The 22,815-nt window shown below is 38.1% G+C and overlaps 1 protein-coding gene across 1 annotated transcript in view; it reads right to left on the reverse strand.

The window, feature by feature from the left end:
- Nucleotides 1-5,760: 5,760 nt before the first annotated feature.
- The window catches only part of ets1 (v-ets avian erythroblastosis virus E26 oncogene homolog 1), a 51,296-nt gene continuing 34,241 nt past the window's right edge, over nucleotides 5,761-22,815 (reverse strand). The window contains 7 exon segments of the mRNA XM_079874119.1: nucleotides 5,761-6,969; nucleotides 8,122-8,240; nucleotides 12,691-12,951; nucleotides 14,556-14,801; nucleotides 15,960-16,037; nucleotides 16,912-17,112; nucleotides 18,123-18,242. Coding sequence (XP_079730245.1) covers nucleotides 6,754-6,969; nucleotides 8,122-8,240; nucleotides 12,691-12,951; nucleotides 14,556-14,801; nucleotides 15,960-16,037; nucleotides 16,912-17,112; nucleotides 18,123-18,242 — 1,241 coding nt within the window. The 3' untranslated portion in view covers nucleotides 5,761-6,753.

Genomic DNA, 22,815 nt, shown 5'->3' on the forward strand with positions numbered 1-22,815 from the left:
ATTCTACTAACCCTAACCTGTCAGTCTACTAATAGTCTAATGAGAATTAGTTGACATGTAGCTGCAAAGTTACCTTATGGTAACTTTATTAACTAACTATTAACTAACTATTAACTACAACTTTTGTCTCAATAAACTCCTAATGACTGCTTAAAGATAGTTAGTAAAGAAGTTGTTAAGTTCTGGTATTGGGTAGGATTAAGGGATGTAGAAAATGATCATGCATTATAAGACATTAAAATGTGCTTTAAGTACTAATAAACAGCCAATATCCTAGTAATATGCATGCTAATAAGCAACTAGTCAATAGTGAAAATTGGTCCCTACAATAATGTGTTACAAAGTGCAATCACATAAACACTTAAAGTGTACTTCGGGTGTTTTCCTTCCACTGGTCTGAATGAAGAGAATTTGTGAAAGCAAAATTTACTAACGTAAGAAAAAAGTGGTTTGTCTCTACTTTTGTCTGTACTTCATTCTTTTAATATCTTGTCATGTCCACAACTGACCACACAAAAGTGCACAAATGTTCAAGGTCTGTGTGTTATAGACATCATTCAGCACTAGGTTCACGTTTGCAGGTGGTTCCTCACCTTCACCTTTGCCTATCCGCACACAACTGTGATCACACACGTCGCCAAACACACACCAGCACAACTGTTCATAATGAATCTGATCTTGCTAAAATAAACTCCTTCAATAGTTACCCTAAATATGCATATAATTATAAATATAGCATGAAGTTGATGAGGAAGATCTGCATGAGAGTGTTTGGGAAGCGGATCTCTGTTGGGTTTTTTTGTACTATGCAGTAGAAAAATTTAGAAAATGGTTGTCAGGTTACACAAACACTGTGTGTCTGTGGGTTTGAAGGCACCTACAGTTGGGGATTTCAAAGGGGTAATTTTCATATCTGACTGAGGTAATTTTCCATTACGGTTAAGTGAAAAAAAAAAAGAAAAAGAAAGAAAGGCAGAGAAAGATAGACCAAAAAAAAAATCTTTGCAAGTGCAAAAGTGTTATAAGTGGTGAAGTTAGGTGATGCCCTATGCCTGCATGCTGTTGAAGAATTTCTGTATCTTTCTAGCGCGCACACACATACTCACGCACACACACACACACACACACGGGAGATGGAGAAGTGTGTGGAGTTTGAGCACAAATATTTATGCTGAAGTCTATGGCTGGCCTCAGCTGTCTCCTGTATCCTACCATCAGATTAGAAGCAGACAAACAAGTCACAATGTCACCTGAAATGCATCAAAAAGTCAAAATAATAGCGAGTTTAAAAAAAAAATCCACACAGCATCAGCTGAACCAAACAGAATCGCAAAAAAAAAAAAAAAAAAAAAAAAAAAGGACTATTTGGTTTCACTTTAATTTGATGGTCCCTTTAACACATTTTGTTGACTATAAGTAACGTTGCACCTACATGTCTATTAACTCTCATTAGAGTATTAGTAGACTGTTATTTTAGGGTTCTGGTTAGTAGAATAAGTTGACATGTACTTGTAAAGTTACTTATAGTCAGAAGAATATCTGTTGAGGAGCATCAAAATAAAGTGATAGCAGATATTAAGCAAACAGTCTACTAATACTGTAATGAGAGTTAGTTGACATGTAGGGTAGTTGTAAAGTTACTTATAGTCAACAGATTGTTCAAAAGGGACCATCAAAATAAAGTTACTGATTACACTTTATTTCAATAGTCCACTTTAGACATTCTACTAACTAAGTAACTTTGCAACTACATGTCAACTCACTCTCACTAGAGTATTAGTAGACTGTTAGGGTTCGGGTTAGTTGACATGTAGTTGCAAAGTTACTTTAAACTTATAGTATAAAAGTATAAAAATAAAGTGTTAGCAGATATTACGCAGACACTCTACTAATACTCTAATGAGGGTTTGTTGACATGTAGTTGCAAAGTTACTTATAGTTAGTAGAATGTCTAAAGTGGGCCTTCGAAATAAAGTGTTACCCCCAAAATGAGTTTTTTTTCAGTCAGAAATATCCACTTCAGCAGCACTTACATACACCAGGCTTTACAATTATATTCCTACATATGTGACCCTGGACCACAAAACCAGTCACATGGGTCAATTTTCTGAAATTGAGATGTATACATCATCTGAAAGCTGAATACTTTCCATTGATGTGTAGTTTGTTAGGATAGGACAATATTTGGCTGAGATACAACTATTCTGGAATCTGAGGGTGCAAAAAAATTAAACATTGAGAAAATCGCCTTTAAAGTTGTTCATTTGTGTTGGCGATTTTGCTGCATTCACTCACAAAAATAAATGTTTTATATATTTATGGTAGAAAATTTACTAAAAATCTTCATGGAACATGATCTTTACTTAATATCTTAATGATTTTTGGCATAAAAGAAAAATCTATATTTTTGACCCATACAATGTACTGTTGGCTATTGCCACAAATATACCCGTGCAATCTCGTTTTGAGATCCAGGGTCACATATAGTCTAAGGGTTTTTTTTACATATTTCACCTGTTTTGTTATTCCTGAAAATATGGTAAATTATCAAAAATCTCGGCCCACACTTAGGGTTAGGGTTAGGTAATAGATCATAACCCTATTAGGTAACACTTGTGACAGTGACATGTTACTACATTTACTTACTATAGTAATAACAGTATGATAACCCTAAGCCAAACTCTAACCTTAACTCTATAGTAAGTACATGTTAATTCATATTACCCAGTACTTATTTGAGTAAGTACAATGTAACTAAGTGTAACCTAATTGTGTAACCTAATTGTTTTGTTTAATCAACTGGAAAAAGTTAAAAATGTAACCTGCCAATGACCGTTTCATTTCCAAATGTCAAAGACAGAAACTACATCTACACAGAGTATACCGGAATATGATGCATCTCCAAATAGAAAATGCTGAATAATCTGACCACCATGACGGACTAAGAAAAGTCCTGACTAATTCTCAACTCAGAACAGATTTCCAGATCTCTGGTCTAGTGCACACAAAATAACTGCAACAACTCTTCTTGACCTGTGCTCTGATTATGCACAAACCACTGACTCTTTCTTTCCACAAAAGCAATGGTGCAAAGATTGAGGTGAATCCCCTGACATTTATGTGAACAATTCAAATTATAATCAGCATAATCAGTGAAAAGTTGAATGGAAACATTAGCATTTCAAATGGTCTAGTTAGTATTTGGTTTGGTTTCTTTCGGTCACATGATGTACACACATGGCCCAGAAATCATTTTATGTCAAAGTTTCTTTGCATTGTTCGAAATTTTAAAACTCTATAAAATGGTTTATTGCTGAAATTTTGTAGCCTCTTTTTTTTTATTTTGTGGAGTTTTTTTTTTTTTTTGGGGGGGGGGGGGGGGTATGCTTTGGCAATATTAACCCATATTTATACAGTCAAGAAAGCTTCTTTGGATCTTAACGGAGAGGACAAGCAATGATAAGAAGAGACGGCCCTTGCCATTTGTAAGTTACTGTACATTGTACCTTCAGAATGGACTGCCTGCTTTAATTCTTACATCAGTGGGCTTTAATTAGGGTCTTCTTTGCATACACGATCAACCACAAATGAAGATAGTACCTGTCCCCTTCCTCAGAAGAGCCCGTAGCTCATAAAAAAAAGCCCAAAGATGCAGCACGCAAATCTTGAGTGTGAGAATCAAAGGTAACAGCCTGTCTTTCCGTGATGTGAAGGCTTTTGCTTGATGAACAACTGCAGCTTGTGGTGTGTAAGATGATTAGCAATGAAAGAAAAGAGCTGCTCATTTAACCAAGACTCATAATGAACAAAACCACAAATCTGCCGCAAAGCCTGCAGAGCGCTGCACAGAGAGAGAGAGAGAGAGAGAGAGAGAGAGAGAGAGAGAGAGAGAAAGAGAGAGAGAGAGAGAGAGAGCAAGGTGATAATCTGCATGCGTTAGCAACTTCATACCTGTGTTTGTGAGAGTTATCGGTTGATATGGGTGTGTCTTCCTTCGTGCTACTTTTGATTCAGCATTATTGCAAATAGATTCATTTTGGAATGAATAACGAAGCAGCACACGGATCATTTTCTCCACATATATTTTTAATAACATAACAATTTAAAGTACAATAAGAAATAGAAGCTACTGTATATAAAACTCTCCAGCGGAACATAATGATGGGCCAGCATCAGCCTTATCTATACAGAACTGTATAAGCAGACAGGTCTTTAAAATTCCTTAAATTCAACTTTTTTTTTTCTCTTTTTTTTTTTTTCATATAAAAGAAAAAAAATCGCTACATTTTGTCCTGCGCTACCTTATTTTATTTATTTTTTTTCCCCACGAAAGCACCAGCTGTCTGCATCTCATATTTCAAAGTTTATAAAATATAAATTATTGAAAAATATCAAAATGTTTGTGAACTAAATACATTAAAATTCTCATTAAAAAAAAAAAAAAAAAAAAAAAAAAAAAAAATACAGAAATATAAAATATACAAAATAAGGCAAAATTGTGGGGAAATAAAAACAACACTCAGTATGTATGCATCTGTCAAAAGTCTTGAGTTTCACACAAATGCATCACTTTTTACAATCAGGACAAAGACTGCATTATGATCTGAACCTTATTAAAATAAGACTTGTTTCCATGGAACATGTCGCTGGCTTTCGGTGTGGTTTGAGAATATGTCAGGTAGCATCACTGTGGGCTTTGACAAAAATCACGCTTTCTTCCGTCAGAACATGTTCTCTTGTTAATCAGTGAGACTTTTAAGCTTGTTAAGGTGATGTACCACTTTTTGTTGTTGTTCATGTGTGTCTAAAACGAGCTTCAATTCTGAGCTCTGAGCTTGTGAATATGGTTTATTTATCAATCTAGCAATTTTATGAAATGTTATCTGTAAAAATAGACAATTCCACATCTCCACCAATCAGGATGGGTAGCATCTGCCTCTGTAAACAATACGATTTGTTTTCATAGAAGAACCTTCTTAACTTTGGCTTTTCCCACAAGGTCTTGTGTACGAGACGAGACCCTTCCCACACAGTGAAACAGTCGAAATGCTGCGCTGAAGACGGCATAAAATGATTCTACTTAGCCTTTTAAAGTACTGAAAATACTGGTACTTTGCATTTCAGTGTCAAGTTTGCACATTTTATGTGCAATTTCTCCAAATAACTACATTTAAAGTACACTGCAATGCAACTCTGGCTTAAGTCCCAACCAGCGATGACTAAAACAGTTCAATGACTATAATACTGCATTTAAATATCTTTAAAAACCAATACGAAACGCACTCCCATTTTCGATCTTGTGATATTTGGTAGCCAGTTGTAGCACACGCAATCATCTTTAAAGCTGCCGAGAGTATCAGCATGATCTGGTGGTCCTCCTATCTTTACATTATATCAGCCACTACCAGTAATAGACACTTTCACAAACCATCTGGAAAATAAAACACCCCCCCCCCCCCCCCCCCAAAAAAAAAAAAATCTTTCGTTGCCGCTGCAAAATCCATCTCACGTACTTTGACAATCCAGATGCATGCTGAGGTGTGCACTTTTCAACATGGCTGAAGCGCACAAGACCGTTCTCAAGGTTAAAACACCTCACATGGCGCGTTCTCAAACGTCTCGGGTTTATGGCTTTCGGTTCAGTCTAGCACTGCCAGCAAACCGTTTGATAGCGAAGAGGCCCGGTTGAGTGACATTTCAGTTTCCGACGCATGTTTCAGTTTACCTCGAGAAAACACAGTAAGTTCATAAACACGGTGTGCTATATTAAGGCAAGACTTTATGAAAAATGATTCACGTACAAACAAAGCCAAGGCAAGAAATGTTTGAAATGTCTTTTGTCCTAATACAAGTGATGAAGCGACACCAGCAGTGTCATAAACGCACACTCTTCTCACCACAAACGTGTGCGTGTGCTGCGACTGTCACCGTTGAGAAGCCAACGGCCGCTTTCATATGCGTCTCTCAGTTTGACTGAGGTGCGTCTCTTTCAACTGAAAAGGGTGAGACTCTGGTATCTATTTTGATCTGGTGATCAAAAACAGCGTTTTCAGCTATGGACATTGTGGTAAGAGCAACCCATATAACCGAACGTGACCTTAAAAGAAGCAGAGAGAATATCTAAGCACAGTTTCACTTCAATAAACCTTCATCTTCTGCATATGAAAATGTACAAAAAAACAAACGGTGCAATCTCTGTCCGGACAGCATCTCAATACGATTGGTCTCTCCACATATTAATACTGACGCATAGATCTTTAAGAAACAATAAAACAAAAAAATGAAAACAATTTGGTCCGGCTGAGAACTCACTTCCTCCTGGTGGGTAAGCAAGGAGACAGAAACAGTAAGTAACTTAATTGTAAATATTTCTGCGATATTCCTCTTGTCTCTAATTTTGGCAATGCGTTTAATAACAGGAGCATTCAGTCCAAGAAATGTCCATCTCTTTGTCTTCTGTTCCTTCCCGGTGTTTGTGCTACTGGGACAAAACGGCAGTTCTACCTGAACTTAGAGTTTTCCCTTCCCCGCAGAACTATAAACAATATAGACGCACAAAGTCTACAAATTCTAAACTTTGGTAAATGTTTTGATGCTTCCTTTTTTGTCCCGTATGAGCTCAAAACAAGACTGGACCACGACTAAGTGTTAAGATGGAATGTGATTGGACCCGAAAATGGACGACCCGTTTTTTTTTTTCTTTCCAGGGTCTGTAAAGGACTTTTTCAGCCTCCCCCCCACCCTTTCCAAACTTTACTCATCCGTGTCAGGCTTGACATCTAGCATGGTGTGGAGCTCTTCGGGAGTGTATCCCAGTAGGCTTTTCAAGTCACACACGAAGCGGTAGACGTAGCGCTTGCCGGACGTCTTGTGGATGATGTTTTTGTCATAGTAGTAGCGTAGACCACGACTCAACTTCTCGTAATTCATCTTGGGCTTGTTTTTCCTCTTGCCCCATCTACGTGCCACCTAGAGGTCAAGGAGACACGGGTCAGGATCAGGAACCCACAAAATAATCATTCGCTTGCTCATGAGATTCTATAGTGTGTGCAACCCTGCGCTCTTGCAGTGGTGGTATAGTGATCGCATCAGATACACTAGAGATAATAATTGGTTTTCAACTGATAAATGGTTAGTCTCTGAAAAACAACAGTACAAAACACACTTACATATTTAATATATGCATTTACTTCACTAGCTACACCTTTTTTGGTTCTGTGTTTTGGTAATATAAGCATAACATAAACTCTCGGAATAGTTTTAGCATGCTATTGAATATGGCCATGTTGGCGGAATAGACCTGCTACGCTGCTGCTGTTTATTATTGCTATGCACTCGCTTCTGCTAATAAATGCACAGACACGCTGCTGTGAGCATGTAAGATATGCTGCTGCTGCATGAATACACACATAAATCCTGTAGCAGATCTAGGCAGGTGGAGCTTGGGAGGTGGAGGGGTTAAGAGGAACTCTGATAGCACACTGTACGACTAACTTACAGCAAACACTGAAACAAACTATTTAAATGTTGAGCAAGCGATCTCATTGGATGCAGGATCAGCAGAGGCCAATCAGCTTGTGCCGTGTAGTAATGATCATGTAAAGGATCTATCAGTCTGCGCCCTCTAGAGTTTCATGACTGAATTAGATATTTCAACTAACTAACTCTATTATTATATTTAGTATCTTTGAGATACTATTATAGTTCTTATTCATATATATATATATATATATATATATATATATATATATATATATAAGTTATATATATAGAGTTATATATATATAAAATTTTATGTAGTTTGTCATTTTTTTAAGTTTTATTTTTTAAATATGTCAATATAGTTTTTAGTCATCGTTAAACTAAATGGAAATGTGAACTGCACTGCAGACAAGCTGAAATAAGTTATGTTTAAAAAAAAAAAAAAATCAGTAATTTTTTTTTTTAATGGTTTTAGTTTTAGTTTCAGTTAACTATAATAGCCTGGCATTGCCCTATTTTGTCAATTTTTTTTTTTTTAAAAAGCAGCTTTTGTACTTTTTGAATTTTTCCCTTTATTTTTATTTTGTTTGAGTCTATTCTTCCCCACCTATACAGAGCATGTTGACTACAACCCCTCACCTCATCAGGGTCGGAAAGCTTGAACTCCCAGCCGTCTCCAGTCCAGCTGATGAAGGACTGGCAGGATTTGTCCGTCAAGAGCTCCAACAGAAACTGCCAGAGTTGGATGGGTCCGCTGCCTGAATGGACACACAACACCACAACGACTTAATACAATCCTATGGAGGATGTTCACAACAATATGCCCATTGATCTCAAGTACTCAAGTTTAATGTATGCATCATATGTCAAAGTACCACATGATCACCATTCTAGACTCTTCAGTTCTACTGCATTAAGTCTAAAAGAAATGTTAGATTTCAAATCACGGTCCAAACAGAGTTTCACATGCCTTTAGCTTTATGTCACGCTGCACGAAAACAGAGACCGGCGTGACACAATGGAGTATTGACTGGCTACTGCACCAGACCGCATGTCCTACTCGAGTTTGGGCTTTTTATGTGAATTCCAAACCACTGACATCATTTGGATTTGCCCCAAGGCTACATATCTGGCGGATAAATGTGTTTGATCACGCAAACCATGATGTATATGTCTGCATGTCGCCCGGGTGCATTTGAAAGCACACATGTGTGTGATGTCTACATGTGTGTGAACGGCCGTGTGGGTGTGAGAGAGAGAAGCCCTTGGCGGCCATCTGCAAAACGAGAGGTGTTTCTCACAAGCTTTAACATTGCATTCGCCCCAAACTATGATGGGGTCAACTTTAAAGACTTTAGCCTTTCTGCACGGTGACATATTTAAGGAGACATTTGAAATATTGCAACCGTATGCATCTTAATGCATTTAATTGTGAGAAGCGATTTCAGGACTAGCGTGAAGGGTTTATGTGGTCGTGTTGACCTATTGAGCGAGATCTATCCTGCAAGAGCTTCACAGTGTGTAGGCAGCAGCAGAGCAGCTCGTGTACCCGTCTAGATTAGTTCTGGCTTTTCTTCATCTTGTGGTTTGTGCACATTAAAATGAACCGTCACTTCATATCACACCTGCTGCAAAACAACAGTGAAGAGAAGAGAGAGTCTAATCTCCTGTGAACATCAAGTCCTGCACTATATATTAGCACCAGATTTGTACATTTATCAGTAGGCTATCGATATTTAATTTGTGCATGCTTACATTCAGATCACCTCCAAGCAAATCTCAACATGAATATTCTTTTTTCATACTTTAGAACACTAAATTTACAATTATTTTATTTTTCAATTATTTAAACAGAGTATAGGATTTTAATCTCATTCATTTATCAGTTTTCGGCAATTATTATCATTGACACATCAACTGGCACATGGCACATCCCCTGATTTCAATGCATCCTTTCTTTGTAAATTAGGCTTATTTTACAAAAGTTTACACACAATTAATGTCACATGTTTACCCGCGTAATGCTTTTGGTGAACTGGGCGGTAAATCAAAGCAACGCACATGCAAAATAAGTGGTGATAACAGCAGGCACAACTCATTCTTAGTGAATTCCCCACTGCATGTTACATCCGGCTAAAAATATCCTTGCCGATAATGCAATAAAACACTAATGCAATTCTGAAACAGATTCTCTCATCAACAATTCAACAGTTCATTCTAACCCTCTCCCTCTCTGTCTGCCTGCCTCTCTTTGTCTGCTAAACATATGAATCCACAAAATCACTCATCTGGATCAATGCAGTAATCTGTTTATGTAGGTAAATGCATTAAAACACATTCCATAAGCACGGCTACTGTAACACACCCTCATTAGACCCAAAGGAGCCGGGAATGGAAAGCAATCGGTCTGTCCTACATGCCTAAACCAAACCCTCAGACTGACAGAAATCCAGCGCTGACTTTCAACAAAGCTTTGAAAGTACATTAAGGCCACTTTGCCTGGAGTGAGAGCATGATTACAAGCAAAGGCAAGGATTTCATGAAGTTGATCTGGGAAAAACAACTTGGATCTAAAGCATTGGGCTTAAAGGGATAGTTCACACTAAAATAAATATGTGTGGGTGAATGATCATGTCGTTCAAAATACGTATGACTTTCTGTCTTTCATTGAACACAAAATGAGATGTTTAGCAGAATGTTTGCGCTGCACTTTTTCATTCAATAAAAGTGACTAGTGAGCACAACAAAAGCACCATACAAGTAGCAGAATACGGACAGCACTTTGTTAACATTACGTCACTACATTAGTAAACAAGAACTAACATTGCAAAAGTATCTTAGTTAATGTAAATTGCAACATTAATAATGCATTATTAAAAACAAAGGTTGCATCTGTTAATATTATTTAATGGAACGGAGATGACATGTACTAACAATCAACAGTTGTGTTTTTAACTAACATTAACATTGATTAATAAGTACTGTAACAAATGTATTGCTCATAGTTAGTTAATGCAATAACTAAGGTTAACTAATGAAACTTTATTGTGCTTATTGTTCTTTAGAGTCTTAAAAACATAATTCTGGTCTATTTTTCCACACAAAGCTATCGTATTGTTTTAGAAGAACTGAAATAGAGTCTGTAGTAATAAAATACTTTTATGGCACTTTTGTGGTGCATTTTCTGTCATTTTTGGAGTTTTGGAGTCTCCACTTCAAAAAACAGGGTGAACGTTCTGCTAAAGATCCTTCGGTGGTCAATGAGTAAATGATGACAAAGTTTTCATTTTGGGGGGGTGAACTGTGCCTTTAATGTGTGCGTGTCTGTGCGAGGAAGCCGCTCTATAAAGTTAAAAATCAGCCGTCGCTGAAGAAAGTGTTGCGGTGCTGTGGTTGTGTTGCTCTCCTCACAGATCTGATGGATTTGTACTTACATACGTGATTAATGAAGACAAACACGAAAACCTCAGAGCTCTGCGAGCAAGTGGATCATTTTTGTCACTAGCTGGCTTTATCTACCTCATCTCTGAACTCTGAAGCCTGTTTTGTTGACACTGTGGGTAACACTAGTGAAAACAGGTAGTTCAGTCCATATAAAAAAAAATATATATATATATATTTCTTGCACATACACAGAAACACCCCAACAAGACAGGTACAAATAAATGCTTTTTTTTTAGCTCGGATCTAGTATAGAAAATTCCACGACAATCAACTCAGGTGCGTGCAACACAGCTCTTTATAAGTTCAAAAGAACCTAAAATAGAAATGAAATGTGCCACACATAGTAAGTGGGCCCTGTGTTCTTTCTTTTAGGGTAGGGGAGTGTTTTTTTTTTCTGCTCAGATATATGACATGAGCAGGTAGGTTTGAGACATAAGGCACAAGGTTAAAAAAGCCCCTCGAAGATGGGCCGATAAAGGAGCTCTCATCTTAAGTGCACAGGGCTGTTATCACTTTGTGCTGTTGCCAAGACGACCTGGGAAATGGGTTGAGATGTGGGCCGCAGATAAGGAGAACAAGATGAAAACAGCGGAGAAAGAAACGGAGAGCTGGTGGCAGTGACGAGAGAGAGAGAGAGAGAGAGAGAGAGAGAGAGAGAGAGAGAGAGAGAGAGAGAGAGAGAGAGAGAGATAGAGAGAGAGATAGAGAGAGAGAGAGAGCTTGAAGAAAGCCTGGGTGTGGCATGTTAGCTGGTTCATAAGTTTGATCACTGCAGCAGTTGTGCAGAGAAAAAGATTGCGATGACATTCTTACAGACTTGTAACAAATGTGGCTCTGCGGTTACGAAGTGCACCAATGCATCGAAACTAGTGCACGAAACCCTGTCACTGATCCAGAAGCAACTACGTCCCAGAAAGACAAAACAAGGCGCCTCGATTAGCAGGAAACACACACGTACTTGTGATTCCAAAATTGCAGTTTTCTTTCTTTCTTGTTTTTTTTTGTTTTTTTTTTCATTAAAGAGATTTCATTTTATTTGACGTGTGTAAATATATGGTATGGGTTCAGGTTATGATAAAATAGATGGAATAACATATATGGTATAAAATATGATATGGTACATGATATAATATATCAAATAACATCATATGTTTTTTGATATGATATGATGAATAGTAGGATTTATGGTATGATAAATGGAATAACAGTATATGACATAGTATGCAATAATCCATATATCATATTATATATCATTTCATATGGTTTTTGATATGATATAGTATCTGATATTCCATATATCATATTATATGGTTGTTGATATGATATGTGATATGAAAAACAATATGATTTATGGTATGATAAATGAACAAAAACATATGGTTTTTGATATGACATGGTATGCAATATTCTATATATTATATGATGTATCATATAAGGCTTTTGATATGATTTATACCATATAATGCATTATCCCTGTGGCAGGACCATGATATGGCATCAGATGGTAATATATACTGTGAGACTGTGTGATCACCATTTATAAATGATAGAAGTGAGTTGCTCCATGCTTCAAAAATACCATGGTACATGACCAAAATACCACTGTATTGCCATGCAACATGGCTAAAAACAGCGATAATACCACTGACACATTCAACACTTTTACTTATACAATAATATATAATATAATATAATATAATATAATATAACTCTAATGCACTGAACCCAAATTGCAGGTTGTGAGAGGCAGATGTTAATGCTGACCTGTGTACCCAGCGAGCGCAGCTGCCGGGATGACCGGCTTGTCCTTGCTGAGGTCCGAGCGCTCCCGCACGTAGTCTTTGAAGGTTCCCTTTGGCTTGTGCCCGTGCAGTGCAGTGGGGTAGTCCTCCGAGTCGAAGCTGTCGTACGAGGGAACTCTCTGTAAGCTGTTGAACGACGACTGGCTACTCCAGGACTGCGTCAGCCGGTCACAGCTCTCGAAACTGTCGATGCTCTCGAACGAATCTTGACCTCCCAGCTTACCTGAGATGGAGATTTCAGCATCATTAAACATTATTCACGGGCATTTTCAAATCCACATATTCAAACAGACCTAATGCATGGAAAAGAGGAGCATGTGCATGCTTCAAAATATCTTCACAGAACAGTGACTTATGACAAACTTTTCTTTTAAAAAAACATGTGCCTCATTTATAAAGATGTACGCAGAATTATCCTAAATTTATATTTTAATGGATTACTTAAGTGACGTCAAATCACAAAGCAGCTGCACTGTAAAAAAATATTGTCATCATGATGTATCATCACAATATTTTTTTCTTTTGTCAAATCAACTTAGATAATTAATGTGGTTCAGATAACATAATATTTTGATTTTCTGTTGATTAAACCATTTCAATGAACTCAAAATGTTAAGGCAACCAGGTAACGTACTTTAAGCTAAACCAACAATAGTTTACAGTGTGCTCATTTGCTGAAAGATGGCATTCCTGAACTTTAGGCTCGAATAAATGAGGACCCTGGTCTTATATTTCTAACCAAAGAGAGGGTGTAAAGTCTTTCGCGAGTACACCAGCCAGGGAAGTTCACAAGCGGTCTAGACCCAACCACGTGGAAAAATCTAGAACCCCTCCACACCACACTGTGTTTCTCTTACACAATATCCATGTGGAAATATTTGGGTTTTCTCTAATTGGAAGAAAATCAAAACAAATTGCTTCTCTCTATTTTGGGCCAAACTGGAGATGAAAGCCCAGTCTCGAGTGAATGTCAATTACAGAATGAAAGATAATACAGAGCTGGGCCTGATCCTGAAATCTTCAATTGAAAAATTGAAGCCACATGCGAGTTTGGTGGCACCACAAATTCTTTCCCACGCAGGAAAAAAAACACAAAGCTGAGATTTACTGCGCATAAAGCCTGCGTGTACCTAGAGGGCGAAAGCCTAAATCTCTGCGTTGTTCAATAATATACAAGCGCCTTTGACAAATCTCAATGTCCAATCCAAATCTGGATCATTTGTTCAGCTGCGTGACGCTCAGACCATGAAGAGCGAGGCACGCTGTTTATTCGACGAGTGGGAGTGAAACCAAACGTACGTGAGGTAAAGTTACTTCATGAGAAACCGGAACGCTCTTTTCACGCTTTACACCTCTCGCTCCTTACGAGAACCTAAGGTTCACAAAAACACCTCCTACCCCAGTACCGTAACCTCACCAGGACGCGCTGACACAAAAGACGGCTACCAGCGCTCTGTGGCTTCAAACATCTCTCACTTTGAAGCAAACATCTTTGTTTTTCTCTCCTTTTTCCCCACCGCAGGCAGTCGAGAGCATCTAGAGATGGTGTATGATAGGACCACAAATAAACCCAACGGTCTACTTCATTCCCTGGCAATTGGCGCATAACTGCAGTAATGCGAGATGAGAAGAGTTTGTTTTCACTGCTGATCACTGCGAGGGTTGATGGGATACATTTAAGCCCCGATGCGAGATCGTAAACATGCATCTAAGACGAGAGGAATTCGCTTTTGTCTCCCAGACCGTTTGACGATGCCTCAAACTTTATCTTGCATGAACTCGCAATTTCAAAAGCATCGAAACACATGACCTTTGGCCCATACTCACCTCTGCTAATGCGACCCACACACATGTTGTCGGGTGACACGACTTCCTGTTTGACTGAAAAATAGTCTCCCTGCAGTGGATTGAGAGGTGCGTCTCGCAGAATAACGTTTGGATACTCGCTCTCGTATTTGAGTGACAGCAGGTCTTCCGAGCTAATCGGGTGAAGGGTCTGGTAAGACTCGGTTATGAAGCTCGGCTCGGAGTATTCGGAGGGAGGCACGCACTGAGGATGCTCAATGCCATAGTCTGGAGGAAAGGAAGACGAAGAGTTAAAGATTTGAAAAGAACAGGATTTACATAGACCTTTTCCATAAAATGACAGTTCATAGTGACCAAAGGCTGTCTGCACCAGGGCTATTATGCTTCAAATAAGCTGAAATAAAAACACAAAGAGTTGGCATGTTTGATTTGAGCTGCAGCGGAGGTGAAGATTTTCAGCGAATAATGATTTCAATTAGCAGATAGCATTCTTGTTTTAAAACAAACATGTTCACATAATGTATTGTAATTGATGTGTATGTGAGAGTGTATTTGTAAATGAATGCTGAGGAATGAATGAAGGGTGTGATCATTTCAATGCTGTTTTGGGATAAATGTATTATTGTGCAAGACTTTATCTGTTGACATCCGCCTGCCCAGGGACTACAGGTGGAAATTAGCACAAGTGCTACAACCTGGTATAATGCATCTCTCCTTTTTAAGGTTAATGTATATTTTGCATTGTCCCTGTATTCATTTTTTTCATTGCATCGATCAATATTAGATATTTAATTGTTTGTACTCATTGCATAATGTTTTACATGTAACGCTCACTTAGAGTTTTTTTTTTTTTTTTTTTTTTTAAATATGCAAATATAAAAATACTGGCAAATATTAGCAAATGCTGATACTAATATTAGTGACTAAAAAAATATTATAATGTTGTGATGCCTAAATTCACTTGTAACATTGAAAACAACTGATTTTCAACTTGAATTTATTTTGACAAAATAATTACTATCGGCCATTTTGTCCATAATTAAGAAATGAAATATTGGTTATGATATTTCTGCATGCCTTATTAAATTTTAATCTGTTCTTCACACAAAAGAACGCAAGTCATTTGAACCACTTTCATGCTGCTTTTATAGTATTTACTTGTTTAACAGTAACAAATAAGTTTATGTGAATTTCTTTTTTGAGTGTACTTAACATCATACATGTTTGAATGGCATAAGCGTGGGTTAATAATGGCAGAAATTTCATTTATGGATGAACTCTTCCTTTAAGGAAGGCATTAAGGACGGTTTAACCTCCTTCACACACAGATCATTAGATCATCTCCCATTATAGTCATGGCAGAAGCGGTGAACGTGTACTCGGGTACTGTGATGACGCAAACTGAAAGAAAAGGCAGATACTCACTGAAGAAGTAGTCTGAAGGGTAGCGGGATTCTTGGAAACTGGAGGTCAGACCATTGACAGGGAAATGCTTCGGGTCTTCTGTGTGAAGAAAACAACACACACTGAAACCATGCAACACTTTCGAAGCCCAAGCTGTTAAATAATAGATTAGACTGTGCAAGGCAATGCAACAGAAACTACCTTGATCTGCATGTCAGTGTGGCGTTTACTTTACAAGTTTTTCAAAATGTGACACCTCTTACACCTCTTGACAAATCACAGCATGGATTAGAAAATTGAATCTACAATTTATACTTTTTGCTGAAGATGATTTACTGTACTGCTTAGCTTACTCTTTTGTACAAGTCACTTTATAAAAAAACATTACAACTCAAAATTCTGATAGGATGAACTGCATTCTGAGTTTTTGGAGAGACACACACCCGTGACTACGTCAGACGGACTCCATATTAATGCGTCTAATTTTTGGCAACCATAAACAGCCTACAGTCAGATTAATTAATCAATGGTGGAGCTATCGTATAACCAAAATAAAATGTATGAATATATATATATATATATATAATATATAATATTTTTTAATATACAAAATAATATCATAATAAAATAACAATTATTCATGTAATATTAATATGATATTACTGGTTGAATCTAACATTCAGATAACTGCCATTAATATAATAATTTATTGAAGACAGGGTTATTATCATTAACTAAAACCATAAACAATACATTATTTGAAGCAAAATAAGTAACTAAAATTAAATATATAAAAATATATATGTTTTATTTCAGCTAGTTGCTCATTTAAAGTTGAAGTACTTAAAAAAAAAAAAAAATAATAATAATTTAATAATATTAAAATGAAAAATATGGAAATTAAATCTAATTTCTAAAATGTGACTGGTGTGTTTGGCGGTCCTGCAGATGTGGAGGCGGTGAGGATGTCTACCTTTCTGCAGCATCTCTAAATGCTCCCAGAGGATATCACCCACGAAGTCAGGAGCCAGGTCCAGGAATCGCTCTTTTCCCAGCGCACAGAGATTGGCCCCGTCCATGCTGAATTTATGGAAGTCCACATTCTTCAGACTGAACTCATTTACCGTCCAGGTCAACCATTCTCTCACATGGGCGTTTGTCCACTCGCGGGGATCTAGAGTAGTCAGAGTGAAAAGACAACTCAGAGTTACATGCATATGCAGACTGCATCATATATTTACTACTTATTGTTCATAATCATCTACAGAAAGAGTCTGTTAAGTAAGTTTGCTATGCCTCAGAACCATAAACGGTCTAATATTGTGTACTAGTAATGCTGATGCATACAATATTTTAGTCGCAGGTCCGGTGGCTCATGGGAAATTATCAGCTGACTTCGCTATAAATTTGATGCCATGATGGGAGGAACTGAAACGCCTGTAATTTTAGCTTGCACACCAACTCTATCTCTGTCCGTCTCATTCTCTCTCTTTCTCTCGACTGTGCACATGCTCACTGCATTCAGCTATTTCCAGACAGACACAGACCTGACACAGACTTCAGCCACCCTACACACCGCAAGCGAAGCCATCTTGCGGTCTGCCATAGTTTGGGAAGCATAATTCATAACCTCTGCTGCTTCAGAGTGCAATGTGTCTATCTAGCAAGATCTCCTTTTAGGCAATCTGATTGTGCCATTTCAAAAACAGCCTATACTGGGCCAGAAACGAGGAAAATACGTTACTTTTCCATGTTTCCTCTATCTTCTTTTCTCTCTATCTATCATTTATTTCCTCCTCCTATTAATCCGATAAATAAGAACAAGTAGGAAAGTATGTCCAATGTCATTAACATAATCAGTGAGTTCTCAAATGTGTCTTTTAAAGGGAAAGTTCACTTAAAACATTAAACTTCTGTCATTATTTACTCACCCTGATGTTTTTCCAAACCCGTATAATCTCCTTTTGTGTTCCATGGAAGAAAGAAAGTTATACACGTTGGGAACAGGGTGAGTAAATAATGACAGTACTTTCATTTTTAAGTGAACTTTCCCTTTAAGAGAGAGAGCAACAGAAATAAGATAAGAAAAATGAATATAAGATTTACTCTAAAAACAGTTAGAGAGGTTTTTTTTTTTTTTTTTAAACATATACATATATATATAAGTGCTTTAGAGTTTAGGACCTTTAGGGATGGAGAGTCGCTGTTGCTCCCTGGTGAAGCCACTGAATGTGGCCAGAAGAGCCTGTGACATCATTTCTTTACTTCCTGGAGTCAGTAAAGGAACATCCGCACACTCCAGATCTGTTGGACCAAACACAGACAACATGTGTCATCGCCCATCACACACATTCCCAAATCAGATTAACTGCAGATATACTACATTTCACAAACAAATAAATAAAAACAATAAAAAAAAAAAAATCCTAAAAAAAGCTAATAAAATACATAAACTATATGAAAACATAAAATATATAAAACATATAAATAATAAAATAAAAATAAAAATAAATAAATAACAAAATATTTAAATATAAAATAGCAAAATAATTAAAAACAATAAAATATATCAAATATTTAAATATAAAATAACAAAATAATTAAAAACAATAAAATATATCAAATATTTAAATTAAAATAAATAAAATAATATTTGTATTAATAATAAATAAAATAAAATAAAATAAAATAAAATAAAATAAAATAAAATAAAATAAAATAAAATAAAATAAAATAAAATAAAATACCAGCATCTCATATATGTAAACGTCTGCAGCCTGAGCTTCAATTCCCCAAAATTCATCTCCGGAGGTAATACAAGTCAATCAGGGAACTGCAAGAGCTACATAATCATATACAGCAAGAAAACCAGCACCCTCAGCACCACACAATTGACTGTAGTTGTCCTGCATGTCTGCTGGCCATATGCACACCATCCACCTCCAACCTGACCTCCTAGACTGCTTCTCAGAGCCAAGGGTCTGCTAACACACAGAGTGTGCCACGGGTCAGATTCTACATCAATGATCACCTTCCCACAATCCCTTCTGCCCAGCAAGCTGTCCCATCTCCATGTCCAGCCATTGACAGAGGGGCCTGTGTTGGCAGGGGTCAATAGTTAGGGGTCAGAGGTCGTGGCAGAGGGTGATGATGTCACAGCAGGCTGCAGGGTGTCGAACAGACACTGCAGTGTTGGAAAGCTCGCCCTCTCTGCTCGTGGGCACCCAGCAGGACACAGAGAGGTCTTTGATGAGTTAAACAGTACCCGATGACTTCCACTGATCCAATTAGGACTGCCGGGGTGGCAGTTCGAGAGAAAGAAAGGGTCTAGAAAACCCCCTAAGGGTCTAAAGAATGCCATAGAGCCCAGCGAAGAATCCGCCGAAAGGAGCGTAATGCGATCAAAGACACGCTAGATGTACGGTGAGGGGTGATTATTCTATTACTGGTGGCCGTCAGAAAACGTCAGACTGTGACTCAGGCACAATGAATTCGTCTGGGAGCTAAATGCACAGTCCAGACTGTGGAGAGCGAACACTTTCTGTGTTTTTTTTTTTTCACTGTCTGCGACTGCTTTTCTACTGACACCCAGATGTTCTGGCATCTCCGCGCGGTTTTTAAACTGCCAGCCCTGGGCGCCGTATGGGTTTGCACTCGCTATTGTCGATCCACATCACGACATAACCCAGCCAAGAATGCACAACAGCTGTCCCTCCTAACCTCACTCCCTCTCTCCTTCTCGCGATCTGCTACCCTGGTTGACTCGAACAGGGAAGGATTTGCAGTGATGCATTATGCAGAGTGTCTAGATGGAGAAAAACAATGTAGTGCTCTTGTGTGATTGGATTAGAGCGAGATGCTGCAGTCTCCATTTACAGTGTTTAATTGCACATTAGAGCCATCTGGACGTCAGAGGCTTCATTCACTAGAGAAGAGGCCCATTTTCACATTAGGCGATACAAGACCAGAACTGCCAAAAAAGACCCTGGTAAAGGAAACATGTTTTACTTGAACTAAATATGACACAGCAGCTTAAAGAATGACAGGTTTTTATATTACTGACAAATGCAAAGTGCCTTGTGAACAATAAAAAAGTGCTTTGAAATGGTTATATGTTTAGATGACAAAAATCCAAGTGACAGCTCTTACAAGCTGTGTATTAAAATATAAAGTTTGAGCATGCTATGAAAATCAAATCAAGAGTTTATTTTTCTGTTAATGTATAAATCATTTGAAAAAAAAAAAGTATTCACTTGGCAAAAACCATGCATCTGCAAGGCCACCTGAAACAAAAGGATAGTGAGTTGTTTTCAAAGAAAAACTCTAATCTCCATGCTTTTCATCAACAGACCTCATCTGCATGCACAGAGAGCTGGAAGATATTCTGTGGGTATTCTGCAAACTCAAATTATCATTGACCAATCATGCTGAGGCAACAATCAAACATGCTCTGTCCACTTGTATTGGAAGTCAATCTACTAATCATCCAGTTCTCATAGTTCATGCCAATACATGATTCACTGATTAAATATAAAATTAACTGATTAAATAAATGAATCACAGATTCATTTTAAACCCTGTGTCTTTTTTGTTGAAGGCAAATATTTAATTAAATGTTCATCACATTGCTTTGGGATTTGTTTTTTAGTTCGATTTATTATCCATTTCAAGACTTACATTCATATAAAGATATTGTTCACTTAAATACTTGAAATGTAGTAAACTTGTTTTACTTTTTGGCAACTTTCTTGACTACTTTAAATGGTGATAATCTTCAATTCAGCTTTCCACATGGTATCACATGGCACTTTATTGGAGGAACCAACACTATCTTTCCAAGAAGCAAATGCATACCTCAGCAGGTGACGTTCAATGAATGAAATGATGATTGTATCAATTTCCATAGAGAGTAACTAAACATCGCTAATAGCTGTAAATATGAATCCATGGTGATTCTTTCTACTGAACCACATTAGGCCCAATAGATCTTGGGCCTGAAAACCTTCTTAACGTACAGTAAAAGTACAGGTGTGTATTGGGTGGTGGGGTTGAGTACAAATCCGCCTGTCTCATCTGTGCATTAGTAGAGGGCTGTGAAATTGTGATTATGGTCATGAGGCCCTGGTGGTCTCAAGGAGTTGGGTGGGGTGGGGTCGGATGATTCACTTATCTGTAATGTGAGAGCATCCAAGACAACATGAATGGAGTCCCCAAAGGGATGACATCACTGTTGGCATGACCACAGGGTCCCGCCAATCAAGTCCATTCAGTGTTTTCCATGGTACATTCAGTGGTTTAATGACTTGCACACATCTAGCCAGGGCTAGTCTTCAGCCTAACAGATCACACATTGATGACAGTGTTAATGGTTCGTTCTAAAATTAGACACACTTCAAAGAATGTGTCTGCATTTATGTGTGTGTCCGCATTTGTGTGTGTGTCCGGGGTCTGTCTTAAGTGTGTGAGAGACAGCGAGTGGGTGTGTAATAAAAGCCAAATAGCTCATTTGAGTCCTTCAATAGTCTGGGCGGTATTAAAGCTTCTGAATGTTTTTTGTGCTTTGTGTCTTTGTGCATGTATGCCAAATTAGCATATCTCACCACATGTTATTTTCTTTCTGGTTCAATTCAGAAATGCATATGCCATCAAAGTCCAGTCTGAAAATAAGGTTGTTCGTGGGTGTAGAACAAAAAAAATATTTCAACCCGCAAAAAGTCAGGTTCTGGCCTTTGACAAATGTGTGTCTCAGCAGGGTGTCAGGGTGGGCCATAAAACACCCTCAGTTCTTTATCTCTCGCATTATCTTTCACAGAGTGTTAGACAGCAAGACTGTTAAACCTGGCCCGCATGAAGGAGGGCCATTCACACAGCAGGTCTGTGCTGAACAAGGCACGGTCTAGGGTGGGGGATCCAGTGAGAGAAGTGCTTGTTCTGCCCACTGTTTAGATTTCCATCTGAAAGCATGCAGACCGGGCCGGGCCGAGACAGGAATAGCAGCGGCCCACGATCGAGCTCCCAAAGGCCACGCAGAGCCCGTCCACCCTGTCGAGGTCACGAGTCGGGGGCTTTCCCGCCCTGGAACACTGTGGCTATTCTTAGAGACCCAGCCAGTGGGTTCCCCGGGTTCACTAGATGGTCTAACCCACTCACAAACACATATAAATACACAACATCACCATCAGTGGGTCACACAGTGAGCATTCAAATCACAATGACCGACAGGAGCCACTTTAAAATGGGCATTCTTCAACAAGTTCTTGTTTTAAACAATTAATTGTTATGTCTGGCAGGGTTGAAAGATACCACTACTGGTACCTATAGATCTGCTGCTGACAAGCCATAACCGTTTGCACTACCACAACCTAGCTCTTATCAACTTCTTTTCCTTCTGCAATCATGCTTTTGAACTGTCCGCAACTGCCATGCGATGCATTACAGAGATACGTATAGCAATGCTACTATGCATACTGCAGAGTAAAGCGGAGGCAGTGTGCAGCATGCAAAATGAAAGAGCATAACTGCATTGCAGGAGTGAACACCTCGAAAAGACCATGAGAGCACATGGATCAGTGAATCATACTGTTTAGACTTCTGAACAAACAAATGATGATCTTGACAAACAGTTTACTTTCAGCGACATTCTTCCTAGAAACCTCCAATAACGTCCTCTAAGTGTACCTGAAATTGCAGCACTTCATGAGGGGGGAAAAAAAGACATGTTTCCAGCACTGGATATAAATAAGTCCAAAAGCATTTCTGATCAAAGTGAATTCATATACGAGTAGTCAGTCATGCCTGAGCTAAGTTTATGAGCAAGCAGCTTTCAGAACCAGGGAAATGAAGGAAGGAAAGTTCTGCATGCAATTAGCAAGCTAAT

This window comes from Squalius cephalus (assembly GCF_949319135.1).
Source record: "Squalius cephalus genome assembly, chromosome: 6".
Lineage (NCBI taxonomy): Eukaryota > Metazoa > Chordata > Actinopteri > Cypriniformes > Leuciscidae > Squalius > Squalius cephalus.